The sequence below is a fragment of the Engystomops pustulosus genome, chromosome 2 (genome assembly GCF_040894005.1).
Source record: "Engystomops pustulosus chromosome 2, aEngPut4.maternal, whole genome shotgun sequence".
Classification (NCBI taxonomy): domain Eukaryota; kingdom Metazoa; phylum Chordata; class Amphibia; order Anura; family Leptodactylidae; genus Engystomops; species Engystomops pustulosus.
The window spans coordinates 18,266,446-18,286,315 of NC_092412.1; the positions used below are offsets into that span (position 1 = coordinate 18,266,446).

Consider the following 19,870-nt stretch of genomic DNA (forward strand, 5'->3'; position numbering starts at 1 on the left):
TTCTGCTGTGTGCTACTGAAGGGTGTGGCTGTGTGCTGCTGAGCTCCTGCACCACCTGGTGGAAGACCGATCCACCCAGGCCTGCTCTCTCCTCCCCAGGGAGGGAGTGGGTTACTGGGATGAGTGAGCCAGGAAAATCCCAGGCTTCTGCCTCCCGGACCAGGCCGGCGGGGGGCAGGAGAAGCCAGTTACCGGCCAAAGCGGAGGGGGTAAGAAGATCTGCCCGGAGCCAAGGACGCAGCGATGTGACCTCGGCTGCCACCCCCAAGACCCAGGGAAGCCGCAAGGTCTCCGGAACACAAAAGATCAAGGCAAGTGACATCAGCCTAAGTGCTCCTCCTGGAAAGCTGGGTGTATGTGCGGGAAAGCTGGGTGGTTCAGCTGGAAAGCTGGTGCTCACGGAGGTGTGGAAAAGGCATGGGGAGATCTAAAAACCCGGGAGTCTGCTACCATCTATGGCTCCCGGATTGCTGAGCACCTCCGTGAGTACGAGGAAGCCGGAAAAGCGCTGAGGAGGCTCCAGGAGGAGATAAGGGAGACCTTGGCCCTAGCGGGGGTGGCCACTAAGAAGAAGAAACCTGATCTTCTTATCACCATCAACAGGCTTAAAGCCGAGGTCACCGCTCTGGAGGAGAAGCGTCGGCTTATCCGTGAAAACAGCGGTCCGTTCCGGGAAAAGCTGGAGAACGACATGAGGTTTGAAGAAATGCGCCAGGATAAGCTGAGAAAGCTGAAGGGGCTTGAGATCCAGGCGGATGATGGCGATGATGAGGAGGATGAGGAAGATCAGCCGTGTCCGTCTGGTGGCCTGCGCCAACACCAGCAGGCCTCGCACGACAGGCTGCCTGCAGAGCAAGCGCCATTACCATCAGGCTGCGGCTCTGCCAACCTGGAGGAGGAAAGTGATGACAGCGGCCAGGGGGGGGCACTAATGGCTCAGATCCGTCAGCTCGAGTCCCCAGTTCACCTCCAGAACTTCTCCTTCGGCGATGATATGCCAGATGACGACCTAAAGAGAAAGAAGAGAGCCAGGAAGACCAAGGCGTCTCAGGAGGTGAATCTGGTGTTTCGTCCCCTCCCTGTTTCCTCCGGGCGGGCAGCAGTGCCAGCCTGTCGTGTAGGCCCCGTTACCCAGCCCAGCACGAATCCTGCAGTGGACTCGGTGCCAGGGTGCGGGGAGAGTGCAAAGCCACGTTCCATCATGGCGCAGAGCACCAGCCTTGTTTGTAGTAGCAAGGATGGTGCAGGGAAGGCATCGGCTGAAAGGCCGAACAGTGAGGGCGATCCAGCAGGTCCTGGTACTGTGCGCTGCCCCCCAGTGGGAGGGGGGGGTGGCCCGGTGCCAGGGACGGTGGCTCCTGTGGCCCCTAGCGCTGTGGCTGCATCTAGCTCCGGTGAGCAGCGGCAGTGTGATGGGGCTGCTGGGGCTTGTGGTGCAGCGCCTCCCAATCGTCCTGTGCAGCCTGTGGGAAAGGGCACAGGAAAAGTGTTATTTTGTATTGGTGCATCTGACCCTGGAGATGACCATAAGAGACTGTCCGGAGTTAATAAAGACAAGAGGCCTCTTGCATCCAGCGAGCAGCGAAAAACTACTGGACAACAAGGGGTTAATGCCAATGAGGCAGAGGGCACAAGTAAGATCGGGGTTGGAGCTGCCTCTTCTCAGGCTGTATCAGCTATGGAGGTGGCTCTACCCCCAGTGTCCAGTGACGCCGAGGCAACCCCAGGTCCTCCTGGCCCAGCTGGTGTGAGTGATGCAAGGAAGCGAGGCAGTGATGCAAGGAAGCGAGGCAGTGATGCAAGGAAGCGAGGCAGTAATGTACATAGTGTGGTGAATGTGGGGGTGGTGAATGGTGATGGGGGGGATCCTGGTAGGAGTGCTGATCCATCTGCACCCCCAGTGGTGGCCGCTCCCATAAGGAGCTATGCGAGTGTCACCGCTGGGGCAAGTGGGGTTAACTCCTTGTCTCCTGGCTCTGGGAACAGCGTTTTGCAAAGGCGTCTTCTGGAGGCTCTCAGGAGAGGGGAAAAGTCAATCAATGTAGAGGGGAGAGAGGTTGATCTGTCCTTCTGGACAGACAGACATGGCCTGGCAGCCTTCCAAGAGAAAAGGGGGGGAGAGACTGTATGGTCTTTACCCACAACCGGGCCCGGAGCTGCCCGTAGGAATGTGGTTCGTCTTCGCTGGAGGGGCAGTGACGCATGCCCACCCAGGTCAAGGGTGGTGGAGCTCCTCCTGAAGATGAATTTCAGGGCTAGTGACATCTTTGCCCTGATACATCCTTATGGTACTCCGGAGTTCGATGTCAGCTTTGTCCGGCCGGAGGGCTTAGAGCTCTTCTGGTCGAATTATGAGCTGGCAAAGAACGAGCCCGCATGGCGAGACTTTGCTGTGCAAGCAGTGTCTCGCCAAAACACAGTCAAGAAAGTGACCGTTTTGACCCGTAACGAGTCACTTTCTTGCATGGACATCATGACTTGGCTGAGTCGTTATGGCGAAGTAGTTCAGGTACCTCAGAAAAACCGCGATGAATTTGGCATTTGGTCTGGAGCCTGGACCTTCATGATGAAGTTGAAGTGTTCAGGCGGCACAGTCGCCCACATTCCTTCTTCAGCCTTTCTTGGACGGGACAGAATCCTGATTTTCTACCAGGGGCAGCCGAAGGTCTGTCACAGGTGCGGTGACCCCACACACTTTAGCGCCAGCTGCCAAGTGCAGAAGTGCGCTTTGTGTGGTGGGCTAGGTCATCTCGCTGCATCCTGTAAGGACATTAGGTGTAACCTGTGTGGTGAGCTCGGTCACCCTTTCAGCCGTTGTCCTCGCTCCTTTGCCAATGCGGTTGTGACCCCAGTGGAGGAGAGCCATGAGGTTGCTTCTGCTGGGGAAGGTACCAGCAGAGGTGGAGGAGCTGAGGGGCCTGTGAAGAAAAGTAAGAATAAGTCACCTTCTCAGTTGAGGCGGCTTGAAGCCAGACAAAAAGGGAGAGAACTGGGGAAGCCTCAGGTTGCTGGGGTGACCCTTGGTCCTTCCTCAGAGGCTGATCATGCTACTGAGGCCCTGAGGGATGATGAGTTGGATGAGGAGGTCAGGAGGATGGAGCGCGAGAAAGGTGCCATGTCCTCCACGTCCTCCCATTATGAGAGTATGGATGAGGATAACAGGATTTGGCTAGAAAATAAGCGCAAGCAGAAAAAGAAAAAGCGCGGCGTATCTAAGGTACCTAAGGAAGGGAAAACTTCCTCCCCTCTGGTTGAGCTTTCCAACCGGTTCCTCACCCTCGATGAGATCGCCTCCTCGGAAGGAGAGGCTGAGGGTGGGGTTCTGGAGGTGGCGGCGGAGCAGCCTGCAGGGGGCGCCGAGTCTCTATCCTCTGGGGATGCTGGGTCCTCAGAGTGGGAGACTGACTCAGAGTCAGGAGACAAGGACGAAGGAGAGGGTGGTCCGGGTGGGTCCTTGGGGGCCAGTAATAACATGGACACCTCAATTTCGTTAAAGAGAAGTTGCCCCAATTCTGAAGGGAAAAGGGAAAAGGGATCATCCTCAGAGGACAGTAGAGGGAAGGGAGGTAGTAAGAAAAAAGCCGTCTAACTCAATCACTCATGATGGCGGCACCCACTCCGTTGACGCTGGCGTCCATTAATGTCGCCAGCATTAAGTCTGATGCGGCTAGATTTGCGGCCTTTGATTTTCTCGGCCGCGTTGAAGCCGACATTTTATTTTTGCAGGAGACCAGGCTGCCAGATTTGGCGGCCGTGTTTAAAGCTAAGAGGGAATGGAGACACGGGCCTTCCTATTGGTCTCTTGCGGCCGAGCCGTATAGCGGAGTGGCGGTCCTTTTTACCGCACCGGTAGAATGCCGACGAGTTATTGAGTTAGAAATGGGGAGGTGCCTGATCCTGGATGTCCTCATGAAGGGACAAGAACTTCGTCTTATTAACATCTATGGTCCCCAGTCCAAGTGGGACAGGAAGTGTCTCTTTATGAGGATCAAGCCCTACCTTTTTACAAGTCGGCAGGTGGTCTTTGGAGGGGACTTCAATGCTGTCACGAGGTCCCAGGATAGGGGAGGTTCCAGAGACAAGCTGACTTATGATAGCGTCGCTCTTAATAGCATAGCCAGTGAGGCTCGCCTGGTGGATGTCCACATCCGGCACACCCCAGGCCACTCGGGGTTCACCTATTATAGGGGTAGCTGCAGGTCTAGAATAGACAGGTTTTATTTAAAGGAGGAAGCCATTTCTTCAGCAGTGTCCGTTGTTGAGGTGGAGTTCTCCGACCACTGTTTAATTTTGTTTTCTCTGAATGTTACAGAGACCCCCCGGATGGGAAGAGGCTACTGGAAGCTCAATTCGTCTCTCCTGGAGGAAGCGGAGATCAGACAATCCTTTGAGGACTTTCTTCAGAGCCAGGTACCTTTGCTGGGCCTTTGTAGCAGTAAGTCAGAGTGGTGGGAGATGCTCAAGAAAAGGGTGGCGAGATTCTTCCGCCAGCTCTCGAGCCTCAGGAGCCTGGACAGGTACCGCCTGTATCAGGGCCTGAGGAGGAAACTCGAGCATCTCGTCTCGACTGGGGGTAGTCGTGAGGACATCTCCAGAGTGAAATCCTTGCTGAAGAGGTGTCAGTACGATAGACACGCATCTTTGGTTTTTGAGAGGGATTACGGGAAATACCGCTCGCCCGACCCTTACAGAAACTGCAAGATGTCAGTGAATGGTAAAGTTGTCACAGGACTGGTTGACAGTACGGGATCCCTGAAAAGGTCCAGATCAGGGATTCTGGAGGTCGTCAGATCCTTCTACTCGCACCTCTTGGGCAGGAAGGATCTAGATCGGGATGTGATGTCGGCTTTCCTGGCTGAAACTGTCCCTGAGCCAGGAGTAGACCCCTCTCTTGATGTTTTGACAGAGATGATCAGGGAAGAGGAAGTCAGCCAGGCGATTGAAGGGCTCGCCCTCAAGAAATCGCCAGGTCCGGATGGCTTAACATCTGAGTTTTATAAAACCTTTAAGGACGCCTTGGTTCCCCTCTTGACTGAGGTATTCAATGAGTGTCTTTCCTCGGGCGCTCTGCCGAAGTCAATGAGGAGGTCTGCCCTGATCATTCTGTCAAAGGGTAAGGACCGATCTCGTATTGAGAACTGGCGTCCCATAGCGCTTCTCAATACGGACAGAAAGGTTTTGGCAAAGGTGCTGTTTAATCGGCTGGTGCAGTTTGCGCCCCGGCTCCTTTCGGGGACCCAGCACTGCTCTGTTCCAGGCCGCAGTACATTTAGTGCTGTGCTTTGTGTTCGGGAGGCAGTGGAGCAGGGCAGGGCTGGTAACTGGAAGGGGTACTTGCTGTCCTTGGATCAGGCAAAAGCGTTTGATCGGGTTAACCACGAGTACCTCTGGTCTGTCCTTCTGAGGTATGGCCTGCCGGGGGAGTTTGTCAATTGGCTTAAGGTTTTGTACACAGGGGCAGAGAGTTTCCCGCTTGTGAACGGTTGGATTGGCCGCTCTTTTGAGGTTGGGTCTGGTGTTCGCCAGGGTTGTCCTCTGAGCCCACTTTTATACGTGTTCGCGATTGACCCATTCCTTAGGAGGGTTGATCGTGGGCCGTTGGTGGGAGTCGGGATGGACCAGGCGGCACCGGAAGCCACTCTAAGGGTGGTAGCGTATGCCGATGATGTCACCGTTTTTGTGTCCTCGAGAGGGGAGGCGCAATGGGTGATGTCAGAGGTTGACCGCTACTCAGAGGCTTCTGGGTCCAAGATCAACCGGGATAAGTGTGAGAGTCTCTGGCTGGGAGAGGGGGATCCAGGGTTTGATCTCCCGGACACTCTTCCAGGGCCCCAAGATTCTGCCAAAGTTCTCGGCATCGAATTTGGCCAGGGGGATTACCCCATGCAAAACTGGGATGGCAGGCTTAAGATCGCCGCCCAGAAGGTGGACCAGTGGAAGGGTTGGTCTTTGACCCTCAGGGAAAGGGTGAACTTGATTAAAACTTACCTGCTCCCATTGCTGATATATCTGGGCAGTGTGTGCATGTTGCCAGAACCCCTCTGGACTCGAGTGTACAGTCTGTTCTTCCAGCTGTTATGGGGGAATAGGCTGAACCTAATCAAGAGGGAGGTTACTTACCGCACGAGGAGACAAGGAGGGTTGTGTATGGTCAACCCTGTGGTGTTCCTAGTGAATACCTTTCTTAAGATCAATGTTGCAAACCTCTGGAAAGAGAGGGCTCCTCCGTGGGTATACTCCTGCAGGGGATGGTTTCGGCCTTTCTTCCAGGAATGGGAGACAGGAGGACAAGTGAAGGATCTCCGTACACCGCATGGGCATCTTCCGGCTTATGCTACCCCGGTTCTGAAGGTGATTCGCCGGTGGGGTCTGGGAATGTGGGAGATCGGGACCATGTCAAGGAAAGTCCTTGACAAAAGGGTTCTGTTGACCCATTTCCAGAAGCCTCTGGCCCTCAGGGATTGCCCAAGTCGGGATCTGGGGGTGGGTTTAGGTCTTTTGAATTCCATCAGGATCCCCTTGAAGTTTTGGGACTTGACTTGGCGCTGCTTCCATGGAAAGCTGTGTGTGAGGGACAATCTGAAGTGTAGGAGCTCTGAGGAAAGGGGTTGTCCCCGGGAGGAGTGCGGTGGCCTGCTGGAGAGCATGGACCACTTCCTGTTTCAGTGCCCCTTTAACACAGAGGTGTACAACCGGGTGGGCGCTTCCATCCATTGGCCCGGGTTGGCCGGTCTCTCCTATGCGGAGTGGGCCTATGGAGCATTCAGAGGCCTGGGTGGCCGGGACCGCTGCACGTTATTCCTAGTCAGTCTAGTGGTCAGGTACCACACGTGGAACGCACGGTGTTTAGTATCGACGCAGCGTAAAATCCTCCCGGTGGATGAGGTGGTTAGGAACATTCTGGGTGACCTGGTGAAGGTGCGCTCTCTGGAGTATGAGAGGCGGGGCACGGGGAGGGCCTCTCTTCTTTGGAGGGGGTTCTCCTTTAGTGTCCCTTAGTCTGTCATCTCCACTCCAGGTGTTGGGGCTGATGCTGCACAGTAGATTTTTGTTTTGTATCTGAGCGTGTAGTGATGTAGGGCTTGCAGGCGCCGAACCTGGGCTTTATGTGGTTTGGTTTTGTTATGTTGATTTGTTTAATGTATTTGTATCTTGTGTACAGTGTGTATTTATTTATAGTTATATGTAGTTATAGTTCTTGTGTATATAGGCTGGTTGGTTTTGGGGTGCTGGTGTTAGGGTGTTAGGTTGGGAGGGGGGTGGACGGGACTTGGACTGTACGATCCTGGGCACTGGTCTGGACTATATAGCGCAAACTTTGGACGTTAGACCAGTGTCTGGGGGGAGGGGGTGATGGGCGTGGGATTTAGTTAGTTATATTTAATGTTTTTATTTCCTGTTTTATGTCTTTTTTTTTGCTGTGTATTCTTTAGTTATTTATGGGAAAAAAAAAAAATATATATATATATATAAAAAAAAAAAAAAAAAAAATTATTAAAAAAAAAAAAAAAAATTAGGTGGTGGGACTGTGTGAGGGTTTTGGTTGTTCTCATGCTGAGTATGTGGTGAGTGTGTGTGGCTGGGCCAGGAGGTTTTGTAAGTTTATTTTCGATTATATTTGTTGTAATTATTTTGCCAGAAGTTATGGCTTCATTTATGTTTATTGTTGTTATGTTTTTCATTTTTATATAAAATAAAAGATTTACAGGATGTAACTCAGGATGAGTACAGGATAAGTAATGTCATGTATGTACACAGTGACTTCACCAGCAGCAGAATAGTAAGTGCAGCTCTAGAGTATAATACAGGATGTAACTCAGGATCAGTACAGGATAAGTAATGTCATGTATGTACACAGTGACTGCACCAGCAGCAGAATAGTAAGTGCAGCTCTGGAGTATAATACAGTACATAATAATACATGAAACATATGAATTGTTGTGTATATATAACGGGATCTTAGATGGTTTTTGCTTCTCATACTCAATGATTTGTCATCTCTGGAGAGAGAATAATGACGCCCTCTTCTAGGGTGTAGGACATTTTATGAGGGTGTCTTTGCCAGGACTTTCTTTATTACACATTCTTAGAAGTCTGGTTGTGGGGATCCATCCACCATAATGACGCAGCTTTTCCCTTCTGCTCATAAGTCCTGGCCGCAGCCCCAGCGGAGGAGGAGGAGGAGGAGGAGGCAGGGGGTGAGTGAGGGGGAGACGCTCCTTGTCTCCAGTAATTCTAGAGCATCCTATAAAATCTGAAATGCAGGGGAAATCCATAAAACAATTTAGAGAAATATCACTGGAATTTTCTTCTTTTTAGCTATTTGTTATCCAACTTTCCTGCAATCCTGCACGGCTGGTTTGAAAGTTACTCCAGGATTTTAACCTATTTGTTATTAGATTACGACATTCATCCAAACACCTAACCAAACAGTCACCATGACCATACACCATGATCCTACATAACCAATAATACCGCAATATAGTAACAATACCGTGCTCATATACCATGCTCATATACCAGAACTGTTATACCCAGAAGACAATTCTGCTCATAGTGGTTCCTTAATTAGCTTTTTATCTCCATCAGACCCAGATTACCATGATGACTTCTCCTGATATTCACCTTTGACTATTCATTTCATCAGTCTACACACATTCAGGCCCTAGACTAGATCCAGACCCCCAAACTAAATTCCAAAATTCATTCATACCCCAGACCACTTTCCTGAAACTATCAAGACCTCATACCAATCCATAAATCAATTAAGACCAAATTAAGTCCATTAAGTCCAAATCTACCATTTGATTTCATGCATTATGAAGCAAACATACCTCAAGAAGGCTGTAGCTACACTGATGCAGTAACATATCTTGTTTAATCCCTGAGCTGAGTGTTTTTGCTGAAAAAAACAATTATAACATTCAGGACTTTGGGAAAGCTGGATTTCTTCAGCCTGCCATTGATAAATACATTACACAAATCCAGACAGGACTAATCAACCTGAGTTGCATCACTCATACACATCAGCCGGGGGATGGTGCAGCGATTGATTATTCTGCCTGTCCGGCACAACACAGTGATTACAATGCATAATTAGGGTAAGCGGAGGAGCCCTGGGCAGCCACAGTAGCAACAGAGCTCATTAGCATAATTGTATAATTGTTTTTTCAGCAAAACCGCTCAGCACAGGGATTAAACAAGATATGTTTCTGCATCAGTGTAGCTACAGCAGTGTCAAGGTATGTTTGGTTAATAATGCATGAAATCAAATGAAGGCTTTAAAATCAGATGCCAGATGAATTCCCCAAAGTAATTCAAACCCCCAGACCATCATAAAAGAAATTACACCAAAGACCAATCGTTACATTAAGACCCCAGTAAAAAAAAACCTAATTAATAAATAAATTTATATTCTAGACAAATTAGAACAGACTTCACACCAAATCCGTAGTGATTCAGACCCAAGACTAAATACCTAAATTAATTGAGACCCAGATCAAAATCCTAAAATTTACTCAGGGCCCAGACCAAATCATTGACTTGATTCCTTAAATCCCTAAATTCAATCTGACTCAGACCTAGACACCAATCCCCTGAACTAATTCAGATCCCAGGACAATCCAAAAAATAAATTCAGACTCAGCCCAAATCCCTAAATTCATTCAGGTGTCAGACAAATTCCCTTATTTAATATTGACCCCCGCCCCCAGACCTTTCTTTAAAAGAAATTAGACCACAAACTTAAACAATAGATAAAATAAGACCATAGTGTAAAAAATGTTTCGAAAGAAATTCCTAAATTAATTTAGATCTTAGATTAGACTCAATGCCAAATCTGTAGTCATTCAGACCCCAGATTAAAAAATACCTACAGTAATAAGGACCCAGATCCAAATCCAAAATTTCTCAAGCGCCAGAGGCAATCCATATATCAATTCAGACTCCGGTTCAGAACCCTCAACTCATTCAGTTGTCGGACCCATTCCCCAGACCCATCCATATATAAAACTAGACCTCAAGCCAATGTATAAATTTAGATCCTAGACCAAGTCCATAAATTTATTAAGACCCAGATCAAAACCCTAAAGCTACTCAGACCTCAGAGCAAATAACTTACTTGATTCAGACCCAAAACCAAATCTCTAAATTCATGTAGAGCCCAGAACAATTCCCAGAATTAATTCGGACCCCTGGCCAATTCAAAAATCAATTTACACTCCAGTCCAAATTCCAAAATGTATTCATACCCCAGATCAAAACCAACACCTTAATTTAGACTCCATTGGAAAACTTGCCGCATATATTCGAGAATAAGCTGAGTTTTTCCGCCCAAATTTTGGCATTTAAAGTCTATAAGCTTATAGACTATAAAAAATTAACACTGTACTCACCTTTACGACACCCCCTGTAGGTCCTCTTCTTGCTTCCGATGCTCCGGTGCCTCTTCGGGTCCTTCTGTTCCTCTTTGGCTCGTTCCGCTCCTCTTCCAGTCCCCTCGCGATGTTGGCGGCTCACAAATAATGATGTCGGCAAGCGGCTGGCGTCATCCTGTGTGCTGGCTGAGCGCAATGACCCGAAGAGGAGCGAAACGACCCGAAGAGGATCCGAAGCAAGAGGAGGAGCTACGGGGGGCGTTAGAAAAGTGAGTACAGTGGTTTTTTTTTTATTATTACAACAGGTGGGCAGGCTGTATACTACAGGGACTGGCAGGTTATATACTACAGGGGGCTGGGCAGGCTATACACTACAGGGGGCTGGCAGGCTATATACTACAGGGGCTGGAAGGCTATACACTACAGGGACTGGCAGGTTATATACTACAGGGGCTGGCAGGCTATACACTACAGGGGCTGGAAGGCTATACACTACAGGGACTGGCAGGTTATATACTACAGGGGGCTGGGCAGGCTATACACTACAGGGGCTGGGCAAGCTATACACTACAGGGGCTGGGCAGGATATACACTACAGGGGGCTGGGCAGGCTATACACTACAGGGGCTGGCAGGCTATACAGTACAGGGGCTGGGCAGGATATACACTACAGGGGCTGGGCAGGCTATACACTACAGGGGCTGGGCAGGCTATACACTACAGGGGGCTGGCAGGCTATACACTACAGGGGGCCGGCAGGCTATACACTACAGGGGGCTGGGCAGGCTATACACTACAGGTGGCTGGCACCCTATACACTACAGGGGGCCAGCAGGCTATACACTACAGGGGGCCGGCAGGCTATATTCTACAGGGGGCTGGCAGGCTATACACTACAGGGGGCTGGCAGGCTATACACTACAGGGGGCTGGCAGGCTATACACTACAGGGGGCTGGCACTCTATACACTACAGGGGGCCGGCAGGCTATACACTACAGGGGGCTGGGCAGGCTATACACTACAGGTGGCTGGCACCCTATACACTACAGGGGGCTGGGCAGGCTATACACTACAGGGGCTGGCAGGCTATACACTACAGGGGGCTGGCAGGCTATATACTACAGGGGGCTGGCAGGCTATACACTACAGGGGGCTGGCAGGTTATATACTACGGGGGCTGGCAGGCTATATACTACTGGGGCTGGCAGGCTATATACCACATGCATTGCATGACCAATGCATTTCCCGCCCTAGGCTTATACTCGAGTCAATAGGTTTTCCCAGTTTTTTGGGTTAAAATTAGGTACCTCGGCTTATACTCGGGTCGGCTTATACTCGTCTATATACAGTAATTCAGGCTCGTTCATTCGTTCCGTGTGAATTGCGTTTCAAAACGGGTCTCAATCGCATATGGGATTCAATAAAAATGGATGAGCACGGTTACGAGCGCCCAGTGCTTTGTATTGTTTACATGCAGAACACCAGGCAGTTGTTTACGTTTCCATGTGTTTCTATTGAAATGTATATGCAATTGGGCCGAGCCCCTCCCGGTTCCGCCTGGATTCCATCTAGGCAGAACGTGTGAAACCAGCCTCAGATATACGCGACCAAAATTCATATCCTAGACCAATTAATTTAGTTTCAAGGCTAAATCCGTGATGTTGTTGAGACCCCAAACAAAATGCCTAAATGAATCAAGACCCAGATTGAACACTAAATTTACTCAGACCCCAGCCCAAATCCATAAATCAATTCAGGCCCCAGCCCAAATCCATAAATCAATTCAGACCCCAGCCCAAATCCATAAATCAATTCAGGCCCCAGCCCAAATCCATAAATCAATTCAGGCCCCAGCCCAAATCCATAAATCAATTCAGGCCCCAGCCCAAATCCATAAATCAATTCAGGCCCCAGCCCAAATCCATAAATCAATTCAGGCCCCAGCCCAAATCCATAAATCAATTCAGGCCCCAGCCCAAATCCATAAATCAATTCAGGCCCCAGCCCAAATCCATAAATCAATTCAGGCCCCAGCCCAAATCCATAAATCAATTCAGGCCCCAGCCCAAATCCATAAATCAATTCAGGCCCCAGCCCAAATCCATAAATCAATTCAGGCCCCAGCCCAAATCCATAAATCAATTCAGGCCCCAGCCCAAATCCATAAATCAATTCAGACCCCAGCCCAAATCCATAAATCAATTCAGGCCCCAGCCCAAATCCATAAATCAATTCAGACCCCAGCCCAAATCCATAAATCAATTCAGGCCCCAGCCCAAATCCATAAATCAATTCAGGCCCCAGCCCAAATCCATAAATCAATTCAGGCCCCAGCCCAAATCCATAAATCAATTCAGGCCCCAGCCCAAATCCATAAATCAATTCAGGCCCCAGCCCAAATCCATAAATCAATTCAGGCCCCAGCCCAAATCCATAAATCAATTCAGGCCCCAGCCCAAATCCATAAATCAATTCAGGCCCCAGCCTAAATCCATAAATCAATTCAGGCCCCAGCCCAAATCCATAAATCAATTCAGACCCCAGCCCAAATCCATAAATCAATTCAGGCCCCAGCCCAAATCCATAAATCAATTCAGACCCCGGACTACAGCCTTTTATACTCCTCCTCAGCTCTAGGTAATATATATGGAGCTGACGATCTGTTCCCGTTTCTTCCTCAGCTGCAGCGCTCCGTGGTGGCCTCCGGGATAGAGCAGGCGCAGGCGGAGTACCGGATCAGCAAAAGGCAAGCAGTGACAGAACCAGCGGGTCTGGATGTCCCAGAAGAACATAGTCTGATGTTGTTGTGTATTCCAGCGCCTGGATAAAGGACACGGTGCACCCGGTCATCAGTCACCTGGACGTCCGCATTGCAGCAGCGACCGGTCTACACACCAAAGCCCCCTATGCGGAGTACCTACAGGTGGTCAACTATGGCATCGGGGGTCACTACGAGCCGCACTTTGATCACGCTACGGTATGTCAAGGAGACTAAAGAGTCTATGTGACCAGTGATGTAAACAATGGTCTCCGTGGCAACAGAAATTAGTTTGTCAGTCTGTCAGTACTGCAGCCTCAGGCTTTTGGCCTGTAACAATTAAAGAGGGAGGGTCTTATGTGATCTTATTCGGCCCTGAGCAATCGGCCTGACAGGACCTTATGATAGTATTCATAAATATAAGATTAAGGTCCTGGCAGGGCGATTGTTCCTGGACAGATAGAGATCACATGACCCTCCATGTGCGGCCATTTTATGGTCAGGACTGTCTGACTGATGAGGTAAAAGACAGGAGGCTTCACTTTACATATCAGGAAAGTGATGGAGGACTATTACTAGATGTATATTGGTAAATTACCTCATATCCTGCGCCCAACACCCATTACAAAAACATGAGGTAAAGTGGCCAACCCCTTTAAGTACTGAGATTTGGGTGATTTTAAGGGATTGATTTAAGGTAAAAAACGCCTTTTAGGCTTTGTTATTATATAGTCTTAGTTGTGTCTCTATGGTAACAGACTACAGACAAGCGCTGTGTAGTCATACTCCCATCTATCTGTCTCTTCGTATAGGGGAAAGATAATTTTGATCAGACTACAGCAGGGTGTGTCGTCTGTTTCCGTGGTGATACATTGGTCTACACAGAAGCTGCAAACACAAAACACTTTTATATCTTTATCTAAAACATTTCCTTAATGTGTTGGTTGGTGAATAAATCCTTTATGTTTCCCGTCTTTTTCCTTAACATATTTTAAATTTCAGTCCAAGAAGAGCCCCCTGTTCCGCACCAACACTGGGAATCGGATCGCCACGTTCATGATTTATGTAAGTCACCCCTGGCTGCAATGTGTTAGTAGATTTGGTTATCTACCTCCTGCCTCCACCAGCAGAGGGAGCTGTAATCACACCGACCTCTCTACTGCCCCCTAATGAGCAGAGGCTGTTACTGAGAGACTGATGATTTGTCTTTATCTTTCAGCTCAGCCTCGTAGACCTGGGAGGATCCACAGCGTTTATATACGCCAACTTCAGTACTCCAGTAGTAAAGGTACAAGTAATATATACTGTATGTAACAAATATACTGTGTTATACATGTAATATACAGAGGGTTGTACAAGTCTTCTCCAGGTTGTTTCTAGAGGCTGGAGGTTCCCCCATTCTTCTTTGTACATCTAGAGGCTGGAGGTTCCCCCATTCTTCTCTGTACATCTCGAGGCTGGAGGTTCCCCCATTCTTCTTTGTACATCTAGAGGCTGGAGGTTCCCCCCATTCTTCTTTGTACATCTAGAGGCTGGAGGTTCCCCATTCTTCTTTGTACATCTAGAGGCTGGAGGTCCCCCCCATTCTTCTTTGTACATCTAGAGGCTGGAGGTCCCTCCATTCTTCTTTGTACATCTAGAGGCTGGAGGTTCCACATTCTTCTCTGTACATCTAGAGGCTGGAGGTTCCTCCCATTCTTCTTTGTACATCTAGAGGATGGAGGTTCCCCCATTCTTCTTTGTACATCTAGAGGATGGAGGTTCCCCCCATTCTTCTCTGTACATCTAGAGGCTGGAGGTTCCCCCATTCTTATTTGTACATCTAGAGGCTGGAGGTTCCCCCATTCTTATTTGTACATCTAGAGGCTGGAGGTTCCCCCATTCTTCTTTGTACATCTAGAGGCTGGAGGTTCCCCCATTCTTCTTTGTACATCTAGAGGATGGAGGTTCCCCCCATTCTTCTTTGTACATCTAGAGGATGGAGGTTCCCCCATTCTTCTTTGTACATCTAGAGGCTGGAGGTCCCTCCATTCTTCTTTGTACATCTAGAGGCTGGAGGTTCCACATTCTTCTCTGTACATCTAGAGGCTGGAGGTTCCTCCCATTCTTCTTTGTACATCTAGAGGCTGGAGGTCCCTCCATTCTTCTTTGTACATCTAGAGGCTGGAGGTTCCACATTCTTCTCTGTACATCTAGAGGCTGGAGGTTCCTCCCATTCTTCTTTGTACATCTAGAGGATGGAGGTTCCCCCATTCTTCTTTGTACATCTAGAGGATGGAGGTTCCCCCCATTCTTCTCTGTACATCTAGAGGCTGGAGGTTCCCCCATTCTTATTTGTACATCTAGAGGCTGGAGGTTCCCCCATTCTTATTTGTACATCTAGAGGCTGGAGGTTCCCCCATTCTTCTTTGTACATCTAGAGGCTGGAGGTTCCCCCATTCTTCTTTGTACATCTAGAGGATGGAGGTTCCCCCCATTCTTCTTTGTACATCTAGAGGATGGAGGTTCCCCCATTCTTCTTTGTACATCTAGAGGATGGAGGTTCCCCCATTCTTCTCTGTACATCTAGAGGCTGGAGGTTCCCCCATTCTTCTTTGTACATCTAGAGGATGGAGGTTCCCCCCATTCTTCTTTGTACATCTAGAGGATGGAGGTTCCCCCCATTCTTCTTTGTACATCTAGAGGATGGAGGTTCCCCCATTCTTCTCTGTACATCTAGAGGCTGGAGTTTCTTCCATTCTTCTTTGTACATCTAGAGGCTGGAGGTTCCTCCCATTCTTCTCTGTACATCTAGAGGATGGAGGTTCCCCCATTCTTCTTTGTACATCTAGAGGCTGGAGGTTCCTCCATTCTTCTTTGTACATCTAGAGGCTGGAGGTTCCCCCATTCTTCTTTGTACATCTAGAGGCTGGAGGTTCCCCCATTCTTCTTTGTACATCTAGAGGCTGGAGGTTCCCCCATTCTTCTTTATACATCTAGAGCATGGAGGCTCATCCATTCTTCTTTGTACATCTAGAGGCTGGAGGTTCCCCCATTCTTCTCTGTACATCTAGAGGCTGGAGGTTCCGCCATTCTTCTTTGTACATGTAGAGGCTGGAGGTTCCCCCATTCTTCTTTATACATCTAGAGGATGGAGGTTCCCCCCATTCTTCTTTGTACATCTAGAGGATGGAGGTTCCCCCCATTCTTCTTTGTACATCTAGAGGCTGGAGGTTCCCCCCATTCTTCTCTGTACATCTAGAGGCTGGAGGTTCCCCCATTCTTCTTTGTACATGTAGAGGCTGGAGGTTCCTCCATTCTTCTTTGTACATCTAGAGGCTGGAGGTTCCCCATTCTTCTTTGTACATCTAGAGGCTGGAGGTCCCTCCATTCTTCTTTGTACATTTAGAGGCTGGAGGTCCCTCCATTCTTCTTTGTACATTTAGAGGCTGGAGGTTCCTCCATTCTTCTCTGTACATCTAGAGGCTGGAGGTTCCTCCCATTCTTCTTTGTACATCTAGAGGCTGGAGGTTCCTCCATTCTTCTTTGTACATCTAGAGGCTGGAGGTTCCTCCATTCTTCTTTGTACATCTAGAGGCTGGAGGTTCCTCCATTCTTCTCTGTACATCTAGAGGCTGGAGGCTCATCCATTCTTCTTTGTACATCTAGAGGCTGGAGGTTCCCTCATTCTTCTTTGTACATCTAGAGGCTGGAGGTTCCCCCATTCTTCTTTGTACATCTAGAGGCTGGAGGTTCCTCCATTCTTCTCTGTACATCTAGAGGCTGGAGGTCCCCCCCCCCCCATTCTTCTTTGTACATCTAGAGGCTGGAGGTTCCCCATTCTTCTTTGTACATCTAGAGGCTGGAGGTTCCCCCATTCTTCTTTGTACATGTAGAGGCTGGAGGTTCCCCCATTCTTCTTTGTACATCTAGAGGCTCTTCCATTCTTCTTTGTACATCTAGAGGCTGGAGGTTCCGCCATTCTTCTTTGTACATGTAGAGGCTGGAGGTTCCCCCATTCTTCTTTATACATCTAGAGGCTGGAGGCTCATCCATTCTTCTCTGTACATCTAGAGACTGGAGGTTCCCCCATTCTTCTTTGTATATCTAGAGGCTGGAGGTCCCCCCCCCCATTCTTCTTTATACATCTAGAGGCTGGAGGCTCATCCATTCTCCTTTGTACATCTAGAGACTGGAGGTTCCCCCATTCTTCTTTGTATATCTAGAGGCTGGAGGTCCCCCCCCCCATTCTTCTTTGTACATCTAGAGGCTGGAGGTTCCGCCATTCTTCTTTGTACATCTAGAGGCTGGAGGTTCCTCCATTCTTCTTTGTACATCTAGAGGCTGGAGGTTCCTCCATTCTTCTCTGTACATCTAGAGGCTGGAGGATCCCCCATTCTTCTCTGTACATCTAGAGGCTGGAGGTTCCCCCATTCTTCTTTGTACATCTAGAGGCTGGAGGTTCCCCCATTCTTCTTTGTACATCTAGAGGCTGGAGGTTCCCCCCATTCTTCTTTGTACATCTAGAGGCTGGAGGTTCCCCCCATTCTTCTCTGTACATCTAGAGGCTGGAGGTTCCTCCATTCTTCATCTAGAGGCTGGAGGTTCCCCCATTCTTCTTTGTACATCTAGAGGCCGGAGGTTCCCCCATTCTTCTCTGTACATCTAGAGGCTGGAGGTTCCCCCATTCTTCTCTGTACATCTAGTGGCTGGAGGTTCCCCACTCTTCTTTGTACATCTAGAGGCTGGAGGTTCCCCCCATTCTTCTTTGTACATCTAGAGGCTGGAGGTTCCCCCCATTCTTCTTTGTACATCTAGAGGCTGGAGGTTCCCCCCATTCTTCTCTGTACATCTAGAGGCTGGAGGTTCCTCCATTCTTCATCTAGAGGCTGGAGGTTCCCCCATTCTTCTTTGTACATCTAGAGGCTGGAGGTTCCCCCATTCTTCTTTGTACATCTAGAGGCTGGATGTTCCCCCATTCTTCTTTGTACATCTAGAGGCTGGAGGTTCCCCCCATTCTTCTTTGTACATCTAGAGGCTGGAGGTTCCCCAATTCTTCTTTGTACATCTAGAGGCTGGAGGTTCCCCATTCTTCTCTGTACATCTAGAGGCTGGAGGTTCCCCATTCTTCTCTGTACATCTAGAGGCTGGAGGTTCCCCCATTCTTCTTTGTACATTTAGAAGAATATTATTATTTAGAATACGTTCCCCCATTCCTCTGAGCATGGATGTTGGGTATCATGTCTCGGTATCTTAGCTGTTGTACACACTCCTCCCAGTTACAGATGATGGATTGTTCTCCAGGAGATGTCCAGAGCTTCCTAACCCTGCTGTGCCCTGTGCCACACCTGTACCCTCATCTGTCCGCAGTGTTCCTGGGCTTTCATGATGCTGTTTGCTCAGTAATGTTCTCTACAATCCTCTGAGACCTTCACAAAACATCTGTGGTTCTACTGAGAACAGCGTACTATGACATATTCTATACATCTCGGTTTGTCGCTGTAACGCTTAACGTGAGGAAAAGTTCTAGTTTGGGACGCCCTGTATATTCCTCAGCGTGTGTTATACCTCCTCCTCTCCTGCAGAACGCAGCCATCTTCTGGTGGAATCTCCATCGGAGCGGTGAGGGGAACGGGGACACTCTGCACGCCGGCTGTCCTGTGCTGCTCGGGAGCAAATGGGGTGAGTGACACAGGACATACAGACTATACATACTGACATACATGTGTAGGGGGCAGTGTCCTATATCCCACATACATGTCATGTGTAGGGGGCAGTGTCCTATATCCCACATACATGTCATGTGTAGGGGGCAGTGTCCTATATCCCACATACGTGTCATGTGTAGGGGGCAGTGTCCTATATCCCACAAACGTGTCATGTGTAGGGGGCGGTGTCCTATATCCCACATACGTGTCATGTGTAGGGGGCGGTGTCCTATATCCCACATACGTGTCATGTGTAGGGGGCGGTGTCCTATATCCCACATACGTGTCATGTGTAGGGGGCGGTGTCCTATATCCCACATACGTGTCATGTGTAGGGGGCAGTGTCCTATATCCCACAAACGTGTCATGTGTAGGGGGCGGTGTCCTATATCCCACATACGTGTCATGTGTAGGGGGCGGTGTCCTATATCCCACATACGTGTCATGTGTAGGGGGCGGTGTCCTATATCCCACATACGTGTCATGTGTAGGGGGCGGTGTCCTATATCCCACATACGTGTCATGTGTAGGGGGCGGTGTCCTATATCCCACATACGTGTCATGTGTAGGGGGCGGTGTCCTATATCCCACATACGTGTCATGTGTAGGGGGCGGTGTCCTATATCCCACATACATGTCATATGTAGGGGGCGGTCTCCTATATCCCACATACTTGTCATGTGTAGGGGGCGGTATCCTATATCCCACATACTTGTCATGTGTAGGGGGCGGTATCCTATATCCCACATACATGTCATGTGTAGGGGGCGGTATCCTATATCTCACATACATGTCATGTGTAGGGGGCAGTATCCTATATCCCACATACATGTCATGTGTAGGGGGCGGTCTCCTATATCTCACATACATGTCATGTGTAGGGGGCGGTCTCCTATATCTCACATACATGTCATGTGTAGGGGGCGGTATCCTAAATCCCACATACATGTCATGTGTAGGGGGCAGTATCCTATATCCCACATACGTGTCATGTGTAGGGGGCGGTATCCTATATCCCACATACGTGTCATGTGTAGGGGGCGGTGTC

At 49.2% G+C, this 19,870-nt stretch overlaps 1 protein-coding gene across 1 annotated transcript in view; it reads left to right on the forward strand.

The window, feature by feature from the left end:
* P4HA3 (prolyl 4-hydroxylase subunit alpha 3) overlaps positions 1–19,870 on the forward strand; it is a 50,582-nt gene that overhangs the window by 29,546 nt on the left and 1,166 nt on the right. Inside the window, exons 8-12 of the mRNA XM_072133829.1 lie at positions 13,059–13,123; positions 13,195–13,354; positions 14,138–14,200; positions 14,355–14,423; positions 18,700–18,796. Coding sequence (XP_071989930.1) covers positions 13,059–13,123; positions 13,195–13,354; positions 14,138–14,200; positions 14,355–14,423; positions 18,700–18,796 — 454 coding nt within the window. The remainder of the gene's footprint in view (positions 1–13,058; positions 13,124–13,194; positions 13,355–14,137; positions 14,201–14,354; positions 14,424–18,699; positions 18,797–19,870) is intronic.